Source organism: Platalea leucorodia (assembly GCF_965183815.1).
Source record: "Platalea leucorodia genome assembly, chromosome: 18".
Lineage (NCBI taxonomy): Eukaryota > Metazoa > Chordata > Aves > Pelecaniformes > Threskiornithidae > Platalea > Platalea leucorodia.
Genome location: NC_138840.1, coordinates 6,089,734 through 6,114,076, shown reverse-complemented (window position 1 = coordinate 6,114,076; position 24,343 = coordinate 6,089,734). Strand labels below are relative to the sequence as shown.

The 24,343-nt window shown below is 52.7% G+C and overlaps 1 protein-coding gene across 1 annotated transcript in view; it reads right to left on the bottom strand.

The window, feature by feature from the left end:
• The window catches only part of GRIK3 (glutamate ionotropic receptor kainate type subunit 3), a gene marked incomplete at both ends in the record, with an annotated part of 121,657 nt that extends 97,842 nt beyond the window's left edge, over window positions 1–23,815 (bottom strand). Inside the window, one exon of the mRNA XM_082329383.1 lies at window positions 23,701–23,815. Within this exon, the coding sequence (XP_082185509.1) occupies window positions 23,701–23,815 (115 nt within the window). The remainder of the gene's footprint in view (window positions 1–23,700) is intronic.
• Between the last annotated feature and the right edge of the window lie 528 nt (window positions 23,816–24,343).

Sequence of the window (24,343 nt, the reverse complement as noted above, 5' to 3'; positions counted from 1 at the left end):
CGCCCGGCCCGGCTGCCGCCGGAGGAGCCGAGAGGGGAGAGCATCGCCCTGATCTCGCGGGGGGTGCCCGCAGAGCGGGCTGCCTCCTCCACCCTGCCCGCGTGGTGAAGACGACTGAGGAAGAAATAAAATCCTAGGATGTGAGCGGCTAACGTCTGCCTCCGGGAGAGTTCTTGTTCAGAGCCATGCTTGTTTACCCGCTGCTGCAAAGGGAGGAGCGCCTGGCCAAGACCTGCTTTGTTTTGCAACGCAAGTCACCAGTGATAGACAAATTACCACAATTTACTAAATAGTATAAAACATCTGCGTACACAAACTCACTTTTCCTTTAAACAAAGGAACACCTGGCAGTGCCTAACTACCAGGGCTTTGCAAATGCTGTTCTTGAAATATTTCTTCAGGTGTTCCCAAACGTTGGCATGTTGGCCTCTCCAAAGTTAGGTACATAAATTATCCAGGGATGGAGCTAGCTGTCTAATTTTAGGTACTGAAATGTGAAAGACTGAGCCAAATGTGGCCAAGCCTCCTTTACAGCCTGGCGTGGAGAGCGGGGCTGCGGCAGAACCTCCCGAGGGTTTCTTGTGTCCCCCGGCTGGCTGAGGGCAAGCAGGGAATCGCCCCGGGCCGTAGTATAGCTAGGGGAATTAATGTTACCTGGTTTCTTCCCCATTAGTCTGTAGCCCACACGTTTGTTCCCAATTTAGTTCACCTCGTAGGAAGTCCACAGCTACCGGATTTCCCACCTCTGCCCCGCTGGCTGCACTAAGCCCGAGTTTCTGGCAGGGTTGCTGCGTCATGTCTGAGCACGGCAGGCTCCTGACCTTCCTGCCCGCCTCCAGCAGCATTTAAGCTCTCTCGGATGGCTTCCAGATCCGCCCACCTCCCATCTCTCGGAGACAAATGTTTATCTGCAGGGCAGCGCTCCGAGCGAGAGCGGCTGTGCCCCTTCCCCAGCACCCTGCTCGATGGAGAAGGGGGGGCCTTTCTGGGTGGCGGGGCTGCGGTGCAGCCTCCTCCTTAGCACAGACAGAGCCCGTTAGCGAGCCAGAAGGAGATCCAGATGTTGAGCAGCTGCAGAGGGCACACACAGCCACAGGGTGCAGAGGTCTGGCTGGGTGAGCAGAGGGCTCTTTGCGAGAGTAAACGGGCAGTTTCTCTTCCCACCCTATTTACGTTTTGCATACTCCAAAGGTGGCTGCCAAGGACTGCAGCCACCCAACAGATCTGCAGCCTTCAGCTGTCAGAAAGATGATCTCAGTGCCGCTGAAAAGTTCACATCTGACAGAATACTTCTGCTGGGCTGTCGCGGGTATCCTTGGGCTTGCGGAGATGCTGCAGGAGCAGGGAAGGACGGGTGGAGGCACTTGCTGCGCTGTACGGTGAGGTTAAGGACGTGCTGTGCAGCACCACCGAGGGATGTGCTGTTAGACACTTTTCAGATGGAGCCACATTAAGTTTCCCAGAAGGAGCAAACCTCATCCTCTGTAAGCAGAACCATCCCCCGGATTGCCCATTAAAAGCTGTTCGTGTGTTTTATAGTAAGGAGCTCCAGCAAGGAACACACGGCGGGCTGCAAGGACACAAGCGCCGTACCTGGAGTAACCCACGTCCCCGTCTCAGTCTCCTCCTGGAGACAACCTCCTTGGAGAAAGTTGCTCAAACCTCACTGAGAGCCAAGTGGAGGAATTGCAGCCTGGAGCTGTCAGGAGGGCAATGCTCGCTGCTCGATGGGCCGGACGGGCAGGAGCCGGTGGGCGCGCGGGCAGCAGCAGCAGGGGCCGGAGGAGCCCGGGGAGCGCGGCAGCGCCCAGCGCCCCGTGCAGGACCAGGCCCACGGGCTGCTCGGGCCCTCGTTTGATTAATAAGCACAGTTGACTTTGCTCCAGCGTGAGCCCCATTCACAGAGCAGCGACTATCAGCAAAGCCAAGTCCCCTTTTTCTGTGTCTCTGGCAGCCAATTACTCACTTCCAGTCTGACAGTCTGTTCTTAATTTGGCAGTTAGGGGTTGTTGAAGGAAATAATGCGGCAATGTCCTCTTAGCGGGAGTCTCAAAAACAATATTCTAAGAGACAGGAGGAAATTAATGCGAAAAAGTGGTGTTTACAAGCCCCTGTCACTGCCCATGCTTGAAGGACTGACTATTAACACCTGGGCAATAACAGGATCTTTCTCTAAAGATTTTTTTAAAAGGCATCAAGGATGATATTGAAGAGCATGAAAATAATCTGATTAATATGATGTCTCCCTGCAACATTGCTGAAACGTGTGAAGTGTTACTTTTACTGCAGTGTACTTTTCCGTCACAAAGTGAAAATCAAAGTGCAGAACAACACCAAATGCAGAGACCCTTACTACATGGAATAATGAGGCCATAAAACCAAACAATAAAGTTAAATAATTTACCATAAATATCTAAAGCTCTCAAATTATTCTCTACATTAACCGCCTATGTTTAAAATGATCTTTGCATTCACCATGTCACAGATGGCAACATCAGACAAGAGAGTCCTTGACAAAATCTCGCTGTAATTATTCTTTCCACAGCTGCAGTTATTTTAATGCCTTTTCAGTTAAGCTGAAAGAGACGCACACATTTTATAAATAAGGGCTTTTAACCAGTTTGACAATGAAGCATTTGAAACGTACAGTGCAAAAAAAAAAACAACCCAAAAACTTTCACTGCATCTTGAAACCTGGGAGAGCAACTGTGCAGACTCAGAGCAGGAAGACAACTGTTCTTTCTGCAGCAATATTTAGCAATTAAAGCTAAAATTATGTTGATTGTAATGGCCTGAGATAGCCGTTACCAGCAACTTCTGGGGTTGCTCCGACACAATCTAACGATTAGTTTTATTTTGGCTAGCAGCTCGGAAGAGTCCTGTCTGCATTGAGAAACTGCCCCTCAAGGAGGGACAGGGAGCTCTGAGATGACTTCCAGGAGAAAAATACAGCTTGAATGAGGTCAAGGTTACGCACTGCTCAAGACCGAAGTGCTCAGCTGCAGTCCAAGTTTGGCTGGCTTTTCTTGTTTGTTTTGGTTTTTTCCACAGTCCTTTAAATCACTGTGGCAAGTCCTTCTCCCTGAGGAGCACCAGCAAACGTTGGCCTCTCCTCCCCTGGAAAAACCGGCCAGCTCGCTGACCGGCAGCGGCCGAGCCGCGTGCCGCATTTGCAAAGCCCGCGCGCCGCACGCCCGCCCCGGCTGAAGGTACCCAAGAAACAAGGACGAACCGCCCTGACAGAGGCTGCGTCCCTGGGGACCCAGTCCGCCTCTCCTCAAACCCAGTTTCTCGGCCTCGCGACTAAAGCATCCTTCCCCGGGCACTCGGTTGCACTCCCTCTCACCCTCCCTTCCCGCTTCTTTCGGCAGATGGCCGCTCCCCTTGCTCAGACCGTTGCCCTCCCTGCCACAGGGGCGATTCCACTGGGGAAGCGACTCTGAAAGCCCCGACACATTTAGGCACCTAAATAAAAGCAGGCTCGCTTTGGAGTGACCCTGTGTGTTGTAATTTTCATCCGCTCAGAGGAGTTTGGGATACACCTAAACCTCCAGACAGCTACGAAAACTTGAGCGGAAGCACCAAAATTTCGGTTCCTGCAGGAGTTTGGGAAAGTGCTGCAGAGCACGCCAGCTCGCAGAGCTCTGCGTGACCTTCACTCGTGCTTCTCAATCTCTTGAAAGCCTTCAAAACACCTCTCCCCTAAATCTATGTTTCAGGAGTCTGAGTAAGTGGCCGTATTTTTTAAAGCTCTGAACACTCAACAGCTCTTGTGAAAAACAAAAGAAGCTGAATCCTCTTTAAGTGAAGTTCGCCTGCTCCCAGCAAGTTGCAGCTGCTTTTCCCTCCCCCCCTTTAAGCTGTCTATTAGTTTAAAAGAAATGTGTGGAGATGCAACTAAAATGATGGTAGCTGCACTGGGAGGGTATGTTCCCATTTAAACCAAATAAAGAAAAATGAAAGAATGAAGATCGGTGGGAGGTTTTTCAAAGTCTAATCCTAGCAAGCTTTGACGTACAAAGAAGACATCGTGGTCTCCGATGCTTGCAGACTAGGGAAGCCTGATTAATGAAGGTTATTATCGGGGAGGCCTGGCTTTTATGCTCAACACTGAAAGGCACCAACCCTCAACGTATTCAGCATTATACAATAACAGATTGTGTGCGGTTAGCCTTAGAAAACAAATGTGTTCTCTCATATAAGATTATAGAGCATCCACCACTGGCTGGCATTAAATACCACACAACACGAGTGTGTATAGTTAGCAATACGTGAAATCGAAACATTATTTTAAAGGCGTTGGAACAACAAACCCCATGGAGTGGATGTTCATATTTCCCTTTCACTTTGAAGCGTCTTTTCTCTCCTAACCGAGGTCCCCAGAGACCAGGCTTCTCCAGCCCCGCGGAGCTCCGGGAGGGATTCACCCTGCGCTGCCCTCCTGCACCCGCCCAGCCTCGCGCCTGCACGGCCGGGACGCGGCTGCGTCAGTCACCGCTCCCAGGACAGGGACGGTTCCCTGCCAAAACCTCCGCCGATCCTCTTAGCAGATTTAGTCTGCAAATGAAATACAACTGTAGAGCTGAAATGGGGAAAATGGGATTTTTTATGAGACACGGTGTGCACTGTGTTAATGGGCTGCTCATAAACCATGGCTTGCCTCAAAATCCTCTGCAAAATCCAAAGAGCTGCCACAGCACAGATCTCTCTGTACTTATTTCATCTGCCTACAAAAGGAAACAAGGGCATCAATTCTCTCTAGGAGAAATGACACCATGGTTGTAAATCCATTTGGTTCGCTCCGTGGCTCGCGAGCCCCGAGCCGCTGCCCCAGGCGAGGCTGGGAGGGCCCGGGCAGTGACCCGGGGAGCAGAGGGGTCTCGGTGCTGCCGGCGGAGCTGCTTTAGGAGCCCGTTTGTCCCCACCTCTCCGCTCTTACTCCAGCACAGCTTCACCGCAGCAGTCGGCGGCGGTGCAGGATGGGGCGAGGACCCTCCCGATGCAGCACGCACGCTATGTAAACCTGCGAGCCCCGCAGTCCCTGGAAGCATTTGGATCCAGGGGGAGAGGGCAGTTACACATCGAAGGGCGGCTCTTTATACAAAAATACAGCTGAAGGCGTCTTTGTTCTCCCGCGTCATTCGTCGCTACCACAGTGTTGCCCAGGGGCCGCCATCGGGCGCCGCGCAGGCAGGCACAGCCAGCCCCGACCTCCGGGGCTGCAGAGCAAGGACAGGCGTCAGGAGAAACAGGGACCATCGGCGGGTGACCCAAAGCCCACTGAAGCCTTTCCATGCTTTCCATGGAGTTCAGTAGCATTTACTCTCGCTCGCATCCTGCCCACCACACCCAAAAGGGGAACAATATTTTCCTGAAGTATTTTGCCTAGGCTACCCGGGGTCTGTCAGAGCTGGGACCTGACCTGAGGCTCCTGGATGCCAATCTCTTATCCTGCCTGTTTTTTTTTTTTGCACTGTGCTATAGTATCAGCCACACAATTAAGAGCTATATTTAAGCACTTGGATAAACAAACAAAATTCATCCTTGAAACAGTCAAGCATGCCTCGTGGGGTCCCCATATTCCTCAGTTTTGAATCTCAGGCTGATATAATTAAAAACAAAAAAATCACTTATACAAATTAACATCGCATCGTGCTGTGGAGCGAGCACAAAGCTATTGTCACTTCCTATTTCAAACATGCCGGAATTAAAGGGGGCTTGGATTTTTTTTTTTTTTTAAAGAGAGGCAGCGAGAAGTCAGTTGCCTGGATGGCAAGCAGCTGTCTTCAGACGGCTGTCCTGCGGCGCTCTCTAACGCAGCCTGCCCCTGAAAGCCCGGCACAGGACAGGATAACGACACAGGCACGTCACGGCCAGTTGTGTGATTCCCAACTGCAGAAGAGACCGCGGCAGAGTGCGGTTCAGGCACCCAGCAGGGAGGCAGCAGCGCAGGATTTCCAGGGTTCCCATAAACATCATACAATATTTTGGCCTTGGGTGCACCTTCCAAGATTGCTCCTTCACACCAGGACTTCTGGCCGAAAGGGGCCACAAAGCTGGTGGTGTCTCCTGCAGGGCAATGGCCTGAGGCTGGTTCCCATGGCTGCGATAAAGCCAAAGCTGCTGTTACCGGCTGCTGCTCGTGAAGAGCATCCTTGACCTGAGTGGACCCCAGCGAGCATTCCAGTCCCTGGGGAGCTCTGGCATCCCGAAGCGTGAAGTATCCATGGCCCGACCTCTCTCCCGCAGCACCTTGGCTCTGCCTCGCCCCGGGATCGGAGCCGTCCTGTACGGGGCAGGAGCTGCTCCCAAGGCCTGAGAGCACGGCACGGTCCCCGTCGTGCCGGGCAGCGGCTCCCCATCCCCGCCGCTGCCAGCCCCCGAGGGCAGCCCCAGCGCAGGAGCACAGCCCTGCGCGGCTGCGCGGCCGCTCCGGGACGCGTTTGGCACCGACTGACACGCAGAATCCTTGATCGTATGGATCTGGCTGGGGAGCCAAACGATCGGGAGCTTATTATAGCCTCCTTTTTAATTAAGTGTCTCAAATAGGGATTTAATTGGGATGTAATAGCACACACTATTGTACATTAGTTAAATACCAAGGGATTATTAAGAGTATGTTTTTAAGGCTTTACAGTCCCATATTGAGTAAACAGTTGTTAAATTTCAATAAATAACTTTTTAAATCTACATTAAATAAGCAGTTAAGCATATTTAGGATATTCGTTTTTTTCAGAATGACTCCAGTCAGAAAGTCCCGGGTTGTAATCTCAGTAGTTCACCAGTTTAATAGGGTTGTGCCTGCTCATACCTATTTGCCCTGCCTCAAGGACCCTGCCTTGGTGTGGCAATCTCAGCTATTTACACCCGCATGTCAGAGTCTTTAAAACCCTCACCATTGCAACGGCCCGGAGGAGCGGGGGGTGCGCGTAGCCCTATTTTACAAGTACAGAATTAAGGCACAGAAGAGCAAAGTCATTTGTTCAAAGCCACGCGGGGAGTCTGTAACAGAGCAGAACAGGAGCTAACGAAAGATCAAAAAATACTTTTCTAAAAATAAGGCTTTGAAAATCTGTAAAGGAAAAGCGGCTCTAACAAATTGCTCTATTACGATCAAAAATGCAATTAGTCGTGTGCTGGTTTTGTCACTGACATTGGTAATGAACATAGAAACGTCCCACGATCCCCAAAATCTAACAAACGTTTCCATCCATTTGCTGCTTGTGCCCAGGGACACCAGCTCGGGGTGAAGGGCTCCAGGAGGGACAGCAGTAGGTGGCCTGCCACCAAGCTTTGGTGCCTGGCACCTCTGTTGCACCAGGAGGGTCTTTCTAAGAGGGCACACCAGAAACAACGGGTGTCATCACCCCCGTAACCACGGCAGTGAATAATTTAGGACTCACTTAACCTTCGTATTAAGGTTGATCTTGAGCCTCCTGCTGCTCTCTGCAGCCGCGGTGTTCTTACAGTGAATTATTAGTGGATCCGGAGGGGTAATTGGGTAAACGGCTGCTGGTCTGTAAGCGGGCACCCGCGGCACAGAGCGAGTGCCTCGGCGTTCGGAGGAGAGGGCGTACGGAGGAGGCCCCGCCAAGCGCAGCAGCAGCAGCAGCGACGGCCGCACCAGGCTCTGTGCACAGAGGCCCTTCGGGAACGCGGGGCTGGAAAATCCGCCGCGTGCTATGGAGAGGGGAGCAGCTGTACTGTCGGGGTCGCATCCAGGCCGCTTTAGCACCAGCAGCCGGCGCTGGGTGACTGGAGCACGGGAGCAGGCGATGCAGGTGGGACGCGCGGAGCCGACCGCTCGCTGGGGCTCCGAGCCCCGCAGACCTGTGCCTGCTGGCCCGGGGGGAGACGGAAACGTCTCGAAAATCTTGCCCCTGCTCCCACCTTCTAATTGGAGCTGCCCAGAGCCTCCTACTCCTTTTCTGCTCCTGTAAAGGAACCTGAATTCAAATGCTGCTTTCTGAAGTAAGTCGCTTCCATTACTCTGCACTGTTGAATAGGTAACACTAATGAAGAAGCCAAGAAATTGGGAATCTTCAACCAAGTGCACTGAAATGAAGGAGAAGCTACTGAAGAACATAAATAATCCGTGCTCCCCATTAGAGGTAGTTAGCACCATTAAAGCAATCCAGAAAATCCTGCCCAGGCACCACCAGCCGTTCTCCCTTTGAAATCCATCACTGTCATGTAGTTTTTGTCAGCTGAAATCAAAGGATGGTTAACCCTTTAACACCCAGGCTATTTAGAGATAATTATTGTTGTTATAAATCAAAAGTGATGGCTTAACTGGTCGCAAAAATGTGTATATAAAAAAATCACAATGAAGTAGCATGGCCGCAGAGGAAAAATCATTAGCTCCCTAGTGGGTTTACAAGTAATTTGCTAGCAATAAAAATGCAAAAACACATTTTGGTGTGTAATGATCATAAATAATCCTTGGACAAGAATTCTTTCCAGGACTCACAAGTCCACTCCCTTAATGGCAAGTTTTATTACCCTGGTTTCTCTGTGTTTTCTTTCAAAATACTGCTGTCATAACAATTTACGAATTACAGCCCTGTTGCATAAACTTTCATAATTCATATGGAAATAGGTTTCCCCACAAACACTCACAAAGCACAAAGAATCATGTCACCACACAGAATGACCTTAATAATGCAGTCAAAAAATATAGATCAGACTCCTGGGCCAGGACTAAATATAGACGGTCACCAGGCTGGGGGAGAACTCCCAGGTCAGCTCATCTGCGCGGGGTGGGTGCGTAACCGCAGCCGGCGTGGCGTGCGCAAGAGCAGTGCCGTCACCCAGGCCGGTGGCACAAGGAACATGTTGAGCGTTTTGTTTCCAAGCACTGGCAATAAGCAAAAATCCCAACCAGCTGCTGAGGAAGCCTGTGAATGCAGTTTTTTCTTAAAATAGGAGAAAGTACAGCTTGTTCGAGATTTCAACTGCATTAATTTCCTCCCTCCACTTTTGAGGCCAGAGGGTGAAGAGCGGAGTTCAGCATCCGAAATGAAGATAGCGTGGGGGGAGCTGCGACGCAAGGGGCTGGGGCTATTATTTAGGCAAGACTAAGTGGCAGGTCGCATCTGCCAAGGTTAATCCTGACCAAGGATCGCGGGCTGTTCTTGTGGCTCATCTGCGTGGCTGAGCTGTTGCTTCGCTCATGGCATGGTATGGGGGGATCCTTGGAGTGAGAGAGAGAGAGGGAACGAAAGTGAAAGTTAATTAGGTTAGAATTGCCTCCAAAAAGTACTAAAACTAAATGCGAATTCATAACGTAGAGATAAGGATATGCAAATTAGGCTGGGTTTCAGATTTTAGTATGCCATTGCTCTCCCTCTAATTGGGAGAAATGGATCCAGCAACTGAAATTGCCACATTTAACGTATAAAGTTAACTGCAGACGAGAAAATATCTCATGTTTTTCCTCAAATAACCACCGCCCCATTAATGTACAAGAAAATTAAGTAAATATGGATATAACTATCTTTTTACTGATCAGTTTATAAATAGATGGGCGCCTGTACAAAGTCAGTCTTGTCTATTGAGACACACTGCTGGGATTGGAGGTAGCTGCTAGAAGAACAGAGGATTGTTTATATTCGACACTTTTCTTTGTAACTTTAATCTTAAGTGAAGTTGATAATCTGTGCAAAGACAAGCTCTGCATTTTAAAAAAATGTTATCGGCTTATCTAAGATCATGCACCACGCTTTCTGGCTAACCCTTTCCCCACGATGGAGATGAATAGGAAAAGAAACTGAAGATCCTATTTCCATTCGAATATTATGAGCCAAGCCCAGCTATCACCCTGAAGCTAAACGTCCAAGGACTCATTTTGAATTTCTTCTAAGTAAAGACGACAAAAACTGATCTTGCAGAAATAAAAATCCGTCAGAAGAAAAGTGCATAAAATGAGGAAGAAAATGGTTTTCTTTCCCTATAAAGGAAGAACAGATCTTTAAGATTTTATAGACCAGAAATTTAAATCAAGAACCTCCTTTTTACAGGTCCCTGTTTCAGCTTAAAATGGTAATAGCATTACTGCAAAAAAAACCCCTGAACAGCGATGGCATCCTGAGGTGCGGCAGGCGCGGGTCTCTGCAGCGAGCCCTGCGGAGGTCGCAGGCCCGGCAGAACTGGGGTCCCGAGGAGAGGGACGAGGATTCGGAGGATTTTCCTGCGGCTTCTCCTCTCCCCTCCTCGCAGCCCAGGCGCGTGCCTGCCCTGGCTTCGCCAGCTCCGGTTTGAGCTGCCGAGCGCGGGCTTTAAAAGCGCCTTGCGGGAAAGCTGCCATCGGCGCGGCTGGGAAACACGGGGCCAAGCCATCAGCCTGCCTCTGCACCCTGCGAACGCCACGGGGCTTTGCCCCGTCTCGAGATTTCCAGTCTCCAGTTAAGTTTTCAACTTCTGATGAGATGGTTCAAATGGGGAAAATCCTGTCTCTGTGCCAGACAGTTAAAACTGAAAGTAATTAAGGCAAAATCTTTTCCTGCAACCAAAAGTACTGAACATGTGGAGATAGTAAAATAATCAGCGTTTCTGCCATCGAAAGCCCACAAAACAAATTGGATTTTGAATGAAGCACATGGAACAGTGACCTATGTATAAAACTTATCTTGACCTCAAAAAGTAATGACATTTTTGCTCCAGTTCTACTGCTAATTACCAATGCTGAATTCTGAATATTCACATTTGAGAAGGATTCATTTGCTTGATTGTTTAAGGAATCCAACACCAGCAAGATGCTGTGCAGTTTCTCTCTTCGTACGGACAGTCGCTCTGCTGAAATTCCCAGACCTGTGCTCGGGGGCAGTTTTCTGGCCAGCTCAAGCTGAGCAGGCTCCGGCAGCAAACACCCCAGCTGTGGGGAGACTTTGGACCCAGGCTCTTCTTCCTCACCTACACTATCTGTAAGCTTCAGGCTTGGTAATTTTGATTCCTCTTGCTTCCCCCCATGGTTAATTCTCTAGATCAGCTCTTTCAAACTCACAGAGGACAGCCAAACGATCTTCCATTTACTCAAGTCCTTGAACTGGCCAAGACCAACGTACCACGAAGCTGATGGGGAATTACATCGTCCTTCGCCGGGGTGAGCCCACCTCCGCTGGGCGCGGGACAGAGCAGAGCACGGGCAGCGTACCAGGGCAGAGAGCCCAAATTAGACTAAGAACAATTTAAGCAGCCTGTAATGCAAAGCAGAGCCAGAGACCAGGGCAAAAGTGACCTGAAGCATGATTTGCAGTGAATGCCTTTTTCTCTCATAAATAGGAGAGACACTGTGGGATGATTATCCGCCCAGATTTATCTCTGCAGCTCCGTGTGTATCCTTCTGTGCTTAAAAATGTCTCACTGCCCTTTGCATTATTGCATTGCCCTTTACATTCATACCGCATAAACCTCTCAAGTACCGTAAAACTTACAAGGTGTAATATAATGTCGTGATTTTCTTTTACACACCATAAACAAAAGTCACTGGGAAAGGAGCACAGAAAGGGAGATGTTATTTGGCCTGACAACGATACGGGATGAAAATATATCTACAAGTACGCATACATACACTCTTACACACTTAAAATCCCAAGCCGGATTGATTACCTGGCATTGATGGATCACTTTAATGTATTACATAGATAAAGAAATTGATTATTCAATAAATCACCATCTGCACTAAAATCCAGTGTTAAAAAGAAAGAGAAAATATTATAAATCTGTCTTGCACAGGCAAAGAAGCAGCTTATACTTTTAAGGTTAATCATTATGTACCTTTTGCTGCACATCCAGTGAAGGAACATCATCTTGCATTTCTGGAGTGCTAAATGACCGCTTTTCCTTCCCAAAGCTCTCTAGGAAGTGAACCTTCCTTGCGTGGCTGCTCCGGCCGCTCCTGCGGCGAGCGGCGTGCTGCCAGCGGGCAGGGTGCCCCGGCAGAGCCCCATGGCCCGGCGCTCGCACCCTGCGCCGGGATGCTGCCGTACAGCACCGGCGGCAGCCGAGCTGCGGCAGCCGCAGAAGATCACCGGAGAGGAAGAAAGTGCCCCAAAACGCGGCAGCAGATAGGAGGCTGCACGGGGGCTCTGATTCACAGCCTGCCGTGCGCTGGGCTCAGGAGCGGGGAGCACCCCGCGCCAGCGGCGTACGGAGGGGAAGAACCTGCCCGCGCACCAGGAGCCGCCAGCAGGCACCCGAGCTGCGGGGTGCGGAGTGAGAGCAGAGCAGAGGGAGCGGGACCATCACGGGAATCGGAGCGAAAAAGGAGAACAAAGGAAAATCGAAATGAAAAATGGAATATCTAGAACTCGGAGAAGCCATCCACCCCTGTGTCCCTCCGGAGATCTGGCCAGCAGGTTTTCTGGGCCTGGCTTGGGCAGGTTTGGCTCATGTTTCTTTCTCAGTAGCGAGCCTACTTCTGCTTCCGAAGGAAAGGAGCAGGAACGAGGTGAAGTCAGAGGCTTTTAAAAAACTCAGGCAAAGCATGTCATTGAAATGCCTTATAGCAGTATTAATAAATAACAGCAAAAGCTAAGCTAACAGACATGCTTTCGAAAGGAAATACCTAATGGCTGGATGCTTTCTCTTGGTAAAAGCATTTGAAATAGTCTGTGATAGAATTCCTGTAACAGGAATCTGGAGGAGACAATACAAATATTCCTGCAAGTTATGACTATGATATTGCCGAGCTGAGTTATTTCTAAAAATCTCCAGGTCACATCACGGTACCATAATGTTCCTGGGACTCTCAACACAGAAAACAGAGCAACTGCTCCAAGTCATGTGTTGGCAGTGACTGAGAACTGCTGCGAGATGTTATTTGCCAAGTGTCCTACAGGTCTGACACTGCCCCAGAAGGCAAATACATGAATTCCCTGGAAACCGCCGTCTTGCCCAAGAAACTCTGCTGCCTGCACTGCAAAGTAGAAGGCAAGGAAGGCAACGAGAGATTAGCTGATACGGTGCTCTTTGAGGATAGTTTGTCTTTCCTTCTCCACCATGGAGGATCCAGACCCTGCCGCTGTGACCAGCCGTCACCCAAAGAGCAGCGGTCCTGTTACACCGTCAGGACTCTTCCCGGGTACATAAAAATGCAAATGGTTATAGAAACTGTTAGGAAATGGTCTTGACCTGCTCTAATTTTTCCTAGAAAATATATACCAGCCACCCGTGTGCAGAATATGAGAGATTAATAATTCCCCTCCAGTGAGGCATGAATCAGAGCGGCTCAGACCGAGCAGCACCTGCTCGGTTAAAGAAAACCTTTATTTATACGGCGATGAAAACAGCCATCTTTTTTTCAAATTCCCAGACACCGTAGCGATACAGACACACGCATTATTCTTCACTGACGACTTAAAGGCCAGCTTTCCAGCGGAGCAGCTCCCTTTCGGCAGACGCCGTTTCAGGTTCGCAGCGCGGCCCCGAGGAGCGCCCGTGCCGGCAGGGCGGCCTTGTACCCCGCGAGCAAAGCTGGAGCTGCAGCTCCCAAAGCAAAGCCTCCGTCTGTCCTTCATGCGAAAACCTCTTCTCAGATCCTCTGCTAAGCACGTGCTGTAGCCATTTGCTTCATTCATAACAAAATCATCCGTGTTTCTAATACACAACTTCTGCCGCAGCCAGGGAAAAATCCCCTCAGCCCGTGTGCTCAGGCAGGCGCGGTGTCTCGCAGGGGGTGGAATTTAAAATCACTGCTGTGACTTCCTTCTGAGTGCTTTGAATTCACTGCAAAACGAACCAACAAGTCTAACACTTCAGTCCCAATAGACAGCCGTAACTCAGCTAAATTTGTGGGTTATACCAGATTTTATTTACTGTTTCATCCTGGGAGATAAGTAAGAGATGACAGCCATCTATTCATTAAAGTGGGAGAGAGCCGCCCACAGCTAATGCTGGTTCTCTCACCATACACTTCCACATCTTTAATCGAATTTGGATTTTGCAGTACCAGCTCCGTTATTTTAAGAACAGCTTATGTTCCTATTCCCCCGGGTACCGGTGAGTTCAAAGAGCTGGTCTGTTCACCTCCAAGCCCCCAGTTTGAACAAAGGACATGCTGTAGCAATCAGCTGTCATTACCAGCTAATGAGCATCCAGTGGCCTATGCGAGAGCAGTCAATGGCCTCTTCCCATTCCTTATCGGACATACGAACCACCGTTATAAGCCGAACTGCTGCAGTGGCACTACTGAATGCTCCTGAAGCTACTGTTTGCAGGTGTCAAGGATGGGAGGCTAATTTAAATCAATCGGTCTCAAAAGCCTTTGTAATGTGTTTAGTGCTCCGGTACCTGGGAATCTGGATACGCCCTAGCGGGGATCCCTGGGTGCCCAGTTCCCAGAGTGATGAGCGAAGTGCAAGTCCCAAATTCAAGAATCCATCTGAACGCTTATGTCATGTTAAGTCTTTGTTTTATTCCCTTGATATTAGCTGGTTTATATGTCTGCTTAAAAACTTTCCTGAACAGGGATGTTTTTCTGACTCAGTAACTACACAGACTAATCTCGTAATCGGAGGTGCAAATACTCCTTATTTTGGTGTTAAGCTTAGCGTGACTTGAGCGAGAAGGTCAGGCTGTGCTTCAAAGAAAAAAATGCAAACGGGGGGGCTTTTTCTGCAGGTGGGTGAGTCTTTGGTGCGTCGGTTCCCAGCAGGGCTGAGGGCCGGGCCAGGCACCAACCAGTGCCTCTCCAGACCTTCACCAGCAGCGCTGGTGTCCGGTGCGAGGTGGAGGGGCACTTTCGCGCTGCCCTGGACTGTGGGCTTGCCTAGGGAGGCTGGCAGGACTACTCCATGTGCTCCTGCTATGCGATACCCATGTGAGCCATCTCACACCGGAGTCATGCTCTGGCCCAGGCAGCTGACAAAATGCGTTACAGCATCTTTGGGGCTGCCTGGGAGAGCCTTTACCTGCAAATCCAGAGGGCACAGGCAAGAGCAAATTACAGCTGAAAACCAGAGCCCGTTCCCAAAATCTCCTGTGCCCAGATCTTTCCAGTTTATCACCATCACGCAGCACCCTGTGTCTCACCAGAGAGACTTTTCCAGGGAGCAGTTACCGAGCAGCCTCTCTCCTCCCCGTGCCAGACTGTGCCGCCTCCCCCTTTAGGGAACCTCTAATCAAGAAGCCAGAAATCTTGTATTTGCTTTTCCCTCCTCTTTTCCTTTTGCGCTATTGAGCATCGTGGCAGATTTACGCCACCACTCCCACAGCATCCTCTTCATCTCATTATTTTAAACTCTGTGATCGCCAAGGGAACCCTCTCTTCCCGTGCTGCTGCCTCGTTACCTGAGGCTACCGATCGCGCTGCTCTGCCCTGCTCGGGTTGTCCGGCTTCCCGAGATCCCTCTGCCTCCCTCCTTTCCTGCATCCCCAGCAGGACGGGTTCCGTGCCGGCGGAGTATCTACCAGCAGTGCACAGTGACAGAAAACAGCCTCATAAAGTGAAATAACTGGTGGGCCTTCTACATCACACGTGGTGGAGAAAAACTGTCCTAGGTGAATTAGCACGGCCCGGCTTGCTGTTTGAAAAATGAAAGCGTTGAGGTGTTTGCTATCCCCCGCAACTGTGTGCAACAGGTAATCCGTATTGTGACAGCCCGAGAAGGGTGACCCGCGGTGATGCTGCACGCCGCAGCACTGCTCTCAGACGCCGTGCAGCTGCGGCAGTGCCACCGACTGCCTTCTACACCCCGAGACCTCGGGCGATGGAGAGGTGCGTGCCCAGCCAAGATCACTCTGCGGCCATACCCGCGCAGTGCAAGTCTTTTGAAGCCCAGTCCTTCTGGCTGCTTTCCAGGTCCCGATGCTTTCCTGACTGTCCCAAGCCCAAGGAGGTAATACCGAATGTGCCGGTTGCTCCCTTCCTACTTCACAATTCTGATTTTTATTCCAGGCATTTGACCCCACGCTGTGGGGTGCTGGTTGTTGGCTGGGGCACAGCAACAAAACCAAAGTCTGACCAGGTCCCTGGGCTAAAATATTAAATAATACAGATAAAGCAAAGTGGCCTTCTGTCACCAATAGCCAGTGTTTGCTTTCCCAGCCTTATTTACACTGCTGCAGAGGCTGAACAATCCGGCGTGTGCAGGGGGAAGTTCGGAGCAGCGCTGGGGATTGCCTCTGACGCACGGGTACCCCCCGGCTCTCCCGAGCGGTGTTTGCAACCCAACGGCATTTTCCTGCTTATCTTCCCTCCCAGAAATAACGGAGCAGTCGCATCCGTATTCGTGTATTTATGCACAGTGTCTTGCTGCGGACAAGGACTGATGCTGCTAGCAGCCAGGTAACACTCGCCATGGCGAGCGGCTCGTAGCGCAATCCGGCGCAATGAAGCTGGAACGTCAGAGGAAGGTTCCTTGCGGGGCAGCACAGCAAGGGGGGGCAGCAGGAGGCCAGAGCAAAGGGGTTAACAGAGGCAGCCACAAAGAAAAGCTGGTGCTGGAGCAAAGACAAAGCAGTGAGCTGAGCCTTCCACCTGCGTTGAGGGCTCTTACTTGTGGTAAGGACCTGCTTGTATTTTAGGGTTTATTATGAGTGATAAATACCAGCACGTTATCCCTGGTTTTACTGTTAATGAACAGCAGTAGTAACGCACAAAGTCCCATCACATCTGAATCCTCTCTACATCAGCCCAAACCGAGACAATCCCTGCCTGAAAAACCAGGCTTGAGTCTCTGAGGGGCACAGCAGCCCGCAGGATTCACTGCTGGAGCGTCAGGATCCCCCGTGCAGCCACTGCAAACAGCAACGTCTGCAGTCACAGCGACTTCGATCCTCATGGCTCTGCGACAACCAGCGCTCCTCATTTCACATCTATTCCCTTTGGCGACATCGCCATAGCGCAGTTTTTATCCTCGCGTTCAGCCCTCAGCTCCTCTCCAACATCTGCCTCTCTCCCCCCTCGCCCATGGAGTTCTGGGGCTTTCAACTCGTTATCTGCCTTCGCCAGAGACTTCCAGCAGCCTGTCTTCTGAGCATGCAAAGGAAAAAAGTCTAGACGGCATCACATTAAACCTCTAGCCAAAACGAGGGAAAGGAGATTGCACAGCGTAACTGGTGGAGAAACGCAGTACATTGGATTACGAGGCTTAATGCTTGCTACAAACAGACTGTGCGGTGTCGGCTTTTATTTGATATTGTGTCTCCACGAGAGACTCCAGCGTCGTAGCTGTTCTGGCAGAGCTGCTCCATGCCAGTCAGTGATGAGAGCTAACACAAGGCAGCAGCCCGCAGGAGCTGGGAGGAGAAGGTGGCCAGGACACCCGGCAGGGCGAGAGCCGGCGAGGCACAGTGCCCTCTGCCGATGCCGGGCCCGGCTGACTTCGGGCATCACACTGACAGCAGACGAGAGAAGGAAAAGCTGGATTTCATTTAGGATTGCTAATTTAGCGACGCTGCTGATCTGTAGCAAAGGAGCACTTCATTTACCCGGACAAGACAGACCCAACTTTGCTGGAGATTGAGTTACGTTTAGTATTGCTCTGTGCACGACTGTGTCGTGAAGGCTTTACAGAAACCTTTTCATAATATCAACCTCCGTTTAGTTTCATCAATAAAAACATCCAGAGACGGAGAAATTAAGTTTGAAGCGGTGGCAGCGGATTGGCACCTGCTGGTGATAACACCAAAAGCGGGACGGCGGCAGGAGCCGGCAGCCGTCCCCGCGGAGGCGCGCGTCCCCCGCTGCAGAGGCGGGCGCGGGGCAGAGCAGCCACCGCACAGCCCGCGCCAGGCTCCTTCACCCCTCAAGCCCCGCGTAAACCACGTCGATGGCGACGTGCTGGTGCACGCGGTCGGGGGAACGTGCCCGCCCCGAGGAAGCAGCCCGGCACTAAGTAGGTCTGTTTATTTTGGCGGTACTCCTGCCCTATGATGAATGAGGGTCTGTTTTTTTTCTGGTTTGTGGTTTGATCTTAATTTCCTGTATGAAGTTCTCAAGAGGATGCCAAGATCAAATAATTAGACTATTCTGCGATCAAGAGGTAACATTGTTATTCAAATGTATTCAGAATTAATTTACCACCAAACAATTTACACTGCCACCCTTATATCCTGCTGAAATTACTAGAATACGTTATCTGACACACAAAGCATCTCATGACCTGAAATAACTTTATCAACCATTAAACGCTTGAACAATGGGTGCGCGGCCACAGAAAACACGTGGAAATGCAGGAGAAGCCACAAAGGCAATAAGAGTGATTTAAAACCAGGAAAACCAAACCAAACCAAACCAAAACCAGCACTTTACTTGCAACGGTGAACATGCAGAAAGCAGGATCCTGCAGCAGCCCCTCGAGGTGCTCGGCCCCAGGAGGCTCGGGGGCCAGATCCTCATCCCTGGCACCCGTGTGAGACGGCATCGGCACCGCTGCAGACCCCCACCCGCAGCACACGGGGCTCCGTCCGAGCCCGCTCCCGGCCCTGGGCTTGGTGCCTCTGGGCCAGGGGAAACCCAGCCCTGCTTTCTGTGTGCTTCTGCTCCAAACTGGGGAGCAAATGGCAGGGATGGGGGCAGCCAGGCTGCCCGCAGGGAAGATTCCCCCAATTAACGTTTGCTGAGCCTGCGGGCTGGTCTCAGGTGCTGTGAAGCTGCTTCTCTGAAGCTATTTGCTTCGGGGAGGGGGAAACGTATCCCTCTCAGTTCAATTTCTGCCTGCTCCTACCCCGCCGCGTTTCATCGCCTCGCCAACCACGGAGAGCAATTTCTCGTTGCTTCGCACTCGGTGACCCCCAGGCCCCGGGCGGGGGCTCGGGCCCCCTCGGCTCTGCCACCGCACCCTCACCGGCCGGCAGCGCCCGGCGGCTGCCCACGGGGCTCGGACAGCGGGCAAACACGCACTGCAATCGGTTTGGAGGGAAAGGGGAAAAAGGCGAGTCTCGGTCAGCGTGCGCCCCGCTTTCGGGGTGAGAAACCCCCCACCCACGGGGCAGCGTGTGCAGGTGGGGCTCCGGCCCCTCTCGCACCCCGCTGCCACCCAACGCCGCAGCCCCGGCCGGAGAGCCGGGCTGGGCCGTCCTGCCACCCTCCCCGAAGGACACCAGCAAACCCGTCATCAAGCTTGAGCCGAACAGAAAAACACTCGAGCTGCCTTTCTGAGGATTACCCCTCCAGCATCCTCACACCCCACAGCCGTGCAGCTCCCAGCCCTGTGGGCACTGCCTTTTTTAGCCTGGAAAAGCCTGCTTCTGCCTTCATTTTTAAAAATAAAACTTCGTTTGCAGAGTGTAGGAAGGTGATTTCAAAATAAAATTCCAGACAGGCATAATAAGCCTCAGAAAAGCCAGTCACACAGAGGAGGATAATTATCCACAGAGTTTGTTTTCTGTGTATTTGTATAAAATAATCAATGATTTTTTTTCCTCACAGACTCCAATCCACTTTGATTGTCTTTTCTGTGTTACTTGCAAATCATACAAACAATCGATGCCCTGACCCCTTCTCTATGCAAACACAGCTTAGAAAGAGACTACAAGAAATCAAATCCAATGAATTCCTCCATGCAGGACTGTTTGTTTAAAAGCTTAGCTGGAGCCCGATCCTGTTCACAGCGACCTCAGTGATACAAGGCTGGGACTTTCAAACATGCTTGAGGTGTAATTATTGCCACAAATATCAGTGGGAATATAACCTTAGTAAAAAAAGAAAAAAAAAAAGAACAAGAGCAAGAACGCGGGGTGAAGGTGATTCCTTTTAAAAATGTAGAAAGCAAAATGAAATCCCCCCCAGGCACAGCACACTTCTGCTGCAGAGGAAGGGCAAGGCGAGCGTGCCGCCGGGGCGGGGGGACCTGGCCGCAGCCCCTGCCCTCACCACCCGCCCGCAGGCAGGGTGGCAGCCGCCGCTTCCGCAGCAGGGCCGGCCAAGGGGAGCGGTGGCTGCACGGCTTCGGTGTCACCCCCTCAGCAGCACTTGAATACAAACCAACCCACTAATCAACAAATGCGAGTGCTAAAATTGGAATGACGACTCCTGTGGTCTATTTTTTACAATTACTTATTAATCTCAAACCGTTGGCATCCATCTGATCTGCACGTATATCCTGCTAACACATCATCCATCAAAATAATCACTCGGAGTAATTTCTGATGATGCTTCAGGAAAGCACGGCAATGGAAACGGGTCTGCTACGAAACGCCAGTCCTTCGGGCTCCCCCCGGGACACCGATTCCAGTCCTCCCGCCTTGCTTTGTGAGGGCCCGTGCCACCAGGCTCTGCAAAATGGCATCAAGCTCTCGTCTGTCACTTTGAGGGGGTGCTACTACTGCTTTTTAATCTAAGAGAAAGGTTAGATAAATAGGCTATCTACGGTAGCTTAATCATCTTCTGCTCACTGCTTTTACTATATGAGGGGCACGATATTGCAAATACTCGGCTGCTCAGTGCAGCACTTAATAACAGGTATAATCTCACTGATCTCAGCCGCAGCCAGGGCTGGCAGCCTCACAGACTACAGCTCAGTCACAGTGGTGTAAACACGGAGTAACTCCACTCACACCGTTGCAGTTATCTGTCTTCACACCAGAATAACTCGGAGCCGAATTGAGCACCTTGAGCGTGCAGCCGGTCTAGATGGTGTTTTCTGATACAGCATTTTCAAATATTTAACAGATTGCATAATAATTGAACAGCTGTTGAATAAGCTTCAGATACAAACTCCTACTTAATAAAAAAAATCCAGCAACGAGGCACAGATTTCCTTTGTACACGTATATGTATGGATTATGTTTAGATGTGTAGACTAAATATTTATATTTTACTCGTGAGAGAAAGAGTGCTTTTGGCTCTTCCTTCCCTTTCTTTGATATCTCTCCCTGTATTTATTTTAATAGTCAGCTTCACAGGAAAACACGAGAGCTTTGAAAAGTTACCTATTTTCTCTCTGGTTTGATTTTCAGTTCCAAAACAATACTTATTTAAGTGTTCTCCACTTCTTGGCATAACCTAATAATTAAAAGAATTACTTGAAAGCCAAGGCAGCTTTGCACAAATTAATGCAGGGGGAAAAAGCTGCAATTTTCCAGTGGGCTGTAAAAGAGGTCAAAATTATGCCAGTTTTAGCTGAGAGCGAAGGTAAACACAGGTCTCCCCGCAGCCCCGTTTAAAGCCTTTTTCTGATCTTTAAGTTTCTTCTTTTACTGATCAAGAAAAAGGCTAAATGAGGTGCTGGATCTTAGGGTATTTCTCAGCAATTAAAGCAAGGCCGCTGCTGCGGAAGGCACGGCGGTGCTGGCAGAGGCGGTGCACAGCAGTGCTCCCATGGCGGGCAGCCCTGCCTGCCCGCCTGCCTGCCTGCCTGCCCGCCTGCCTGCCTGCCTGCCCACCACCTCGCTGCCTTTGCACCAGCCCAGCGCGGGTCACCCCCTCGCCCTGCTCCCGGGGTGGCCGCCGAGCCGGGGAGCCGCAGGTGGAGGGGAGCGGAGCTACAGCAAACCCAAGTGATCTCGGTGAAGGGCTGGCAGCAGTTGCCGGGTTGAAAGCTCCTCCAGCCTTTTGTGCGATTGCTTCGATCCCTGGCTAGAAAATCCATTTTCAGGACAACTGAGGCACCTGGACGTGAGGCTAAACATCTCCACGGAGCCACAGGGATGCTCCTGGGCCCAAACGCCTCCCACGAGCCACGCTGGTATTCCCAGAGGTCTCGGCACCCCCCCGCGACTTCAGCCCGTTCCCCTGCGAGCGTCTGCTTGCGCAGCGGCAGCCCCCTGCACGCCGCCTCCGGAGCATCAGCCTGGCAGCACGCGGGGTCTGCCCACCAAGAATCAGGCCCGCTGCTGCCAAGCCGAAAGCAGGACGAGCTGCAAGCCCAGCGCTCCCGGCTGCGACAGGACCCCCCCAAGCACCCGGCTTACGGTCCCGACGGGGATCTGCGCCCTGGGACCCGTTCGCACTGCGGTGCTCTCGGTGGGGACGGGCTGGTGATCGACGGGGGGGCTCTACCACGGCGCAGCGGGACGCCTCCTCCCCTGCTCGCGTGGTGGGACTGGCAAAGCCCGGCGTCAGCAGCAACGGGAGCTTTCCTGGGAGTGGGCTTCTGTTGCACACAACATTTCCAGCTGTTCCAGGCTGTGGCGGAGCATACCAAGCAGCTTGGCTCGAGTAAAAGTTCAGCAGCCGCCCGGGCCCAGGCCCCAGAGGCAGGTCCATTAACCTTTTCCACCAACACTTCTGGCACCGCAACATGCACAGGGCCACGTCAGCCTGGAGAGCCTGGTTCACAGCAGTCCAGGGGAGAGCAGATGTTCACCCTGCAGGAATCAAGCCCTTGTCCGTGAGACGATCTGGGCCATGCGGTCGCTCCAAACCGTGCTGGAGGTGACAGTGTTTCCCTTCAGAAAGCGGCTGTCCCTCAGGACAAGCATTTTTCTCTTACTGGCTTTCACATTGCTGCTGTGCAGTTGCACTGGGATAAATCAGACCCATTTTTTCCACTTTAAAATATTCACAAATCTATACAGTTTTCACTAGTTTTTCTGGGTTAGAATCTGGTCCCTGGAAAGACAGGTAAACCTGTCCTTATAATTTTTACTGGGCAGACAGCAAATCCCTGGGAATGTGTACCGATGGCAAAGTACACGGGATGTAACAGGAAATCAGCACCGTTCTTTACATAACACGCTTAAAACAAGTATCTCGTTTAATTAGAAAAAGAAAGATCGTAGACTCTTTCCCAAGCTCTTATCTGTGCAATTACTTTATGTAACATTATTAAAAATTAATTTTCCCCAGAACCTCAGCAATTTAATGAAACACGCCTGGCCCTCAGCAGCGGCTGCGGCGTAGCCAGCCCACTGGCATCCTCTGGGCAGCAGGGCTGGTGCCGCGGGCCCCCCAGACTGCCCGGCCCTTGTGCTGGGCACCTCTGGCCCGGGGGCGAAGCACCTCTGCACAGCACCCCTATTGCAGCAGGCTCAACGCCTCTCCTCGCGGCGGCACAGCACCCCTCCTTGCACTGGCACAGCACCTCTCCTCGCACCGGGCACCGCAGCCCTCCGTGTAGCAGGCTCAGCATCTCCCCTCTCTGGGAGCAAAGCATCTCCCCTCTCCGGGGGCTCAGCACCCCCCCTCTCCGGGGACACAGCATCCCCTTCTCCAGGGGCACGGCAGCCCTCCTCGCACCGGGCACCGCAGCCCCCTTCTCCAGGGGCAGAGCATCTCCCCTCTCTGGGGGCAGAGCATCCCTCCTCTCTGGGGGCTCAGCATCCTCCTTCTCCGGGGGCTCAGCATCTCCCCTCTCCGGGAGCAAAGCATCTCCCCTCTCCGGGGGCTCAGCACCCCCCCTCTCCGGGGGCTCAGCATCCCCTTCTCCAGGGGCACAGCAGCCCTCCTCGCATCGGGCACCGCAGCCCCCTTCTCCAGGGGTTCAGCATCCCTCCTCTCTGAAGGCTCAGGATCCTTCCTCTCCGCGGGCTCAGCATCTCCCCTCTCCGGGGGCTCAGCATCCCTCCTCTCCCCTCCGCACCCTGCCCAGCATCCCCGTCGCGGCGTGCCCGGGGCGGCTGCTGGCACCGGGCGCTCTGCCCCCTCGGCAGCGGGGCGGCAGCCGTCCCCCCGTGCCGGGACACGGCCCCTCGCCGCCCCGCGCCCGCCGGCAGCGCCCTTCCCGGCACCGGGCAGCGCATCCCCCGCCCCGCCACCGCGCCCGGAACTTCGCCCCGCCGCCGCCGGCCCGGCCCCGCGGGGAGAGGCGGCCTTACCTATCCGGATGACATGCGGCATCCCGTGCGAGCACTGGCCCCAGAAGCCGCCGACCAGGAGCGCTGCCCAGTATTCCCAGAGCACGCCGCGGAGAGCCGGCCAGAGAAGGGGCATCGTTGGGGAGGGCGCGGGCCGGCGCGGCCCTACGGCCCCAGGGGCAGCGGGGGAGCGGGCGGCTGCTGCCCGGGGCTCAGGCGGAGCGGCCGGTCGGCGCCGAGGCCGGACCGCTCATGGCACATCTTAGTGCGGCCGCGCCGGGCCGTCCCGCGGCAGCCGCTCCGTGCCGAGCCGCGCCGAGCCGAGCCGAGCCGAGCCGCGCCGAGCCGAGCCGCGCCGCGCCGTGCGGTGCCGGTGCCGGTCGGGCGGCACCTGCGGAGCCGGGGCTGCCGGTGCGCCCGCAGGAGCGGCTCTGTCCCCTCCTACCGCTGATGCGCGCGGCGCGCGCAAAGCCCCGGAGCGGAGCGCGCACACGCACACGCGCGCACACACACTCACACGCTCACTCACACTCACACGCACTCACACTCACTCACTCACACCCCGCACACCCCCCGCACCCCCCGGCGCTCCCCCGGGCCGAGGGCAGGGCCGGCGCCGCGGGCCCCCCCGGGCGGGCAGCGCCGGCGGCGGGCGGCGGGCAGG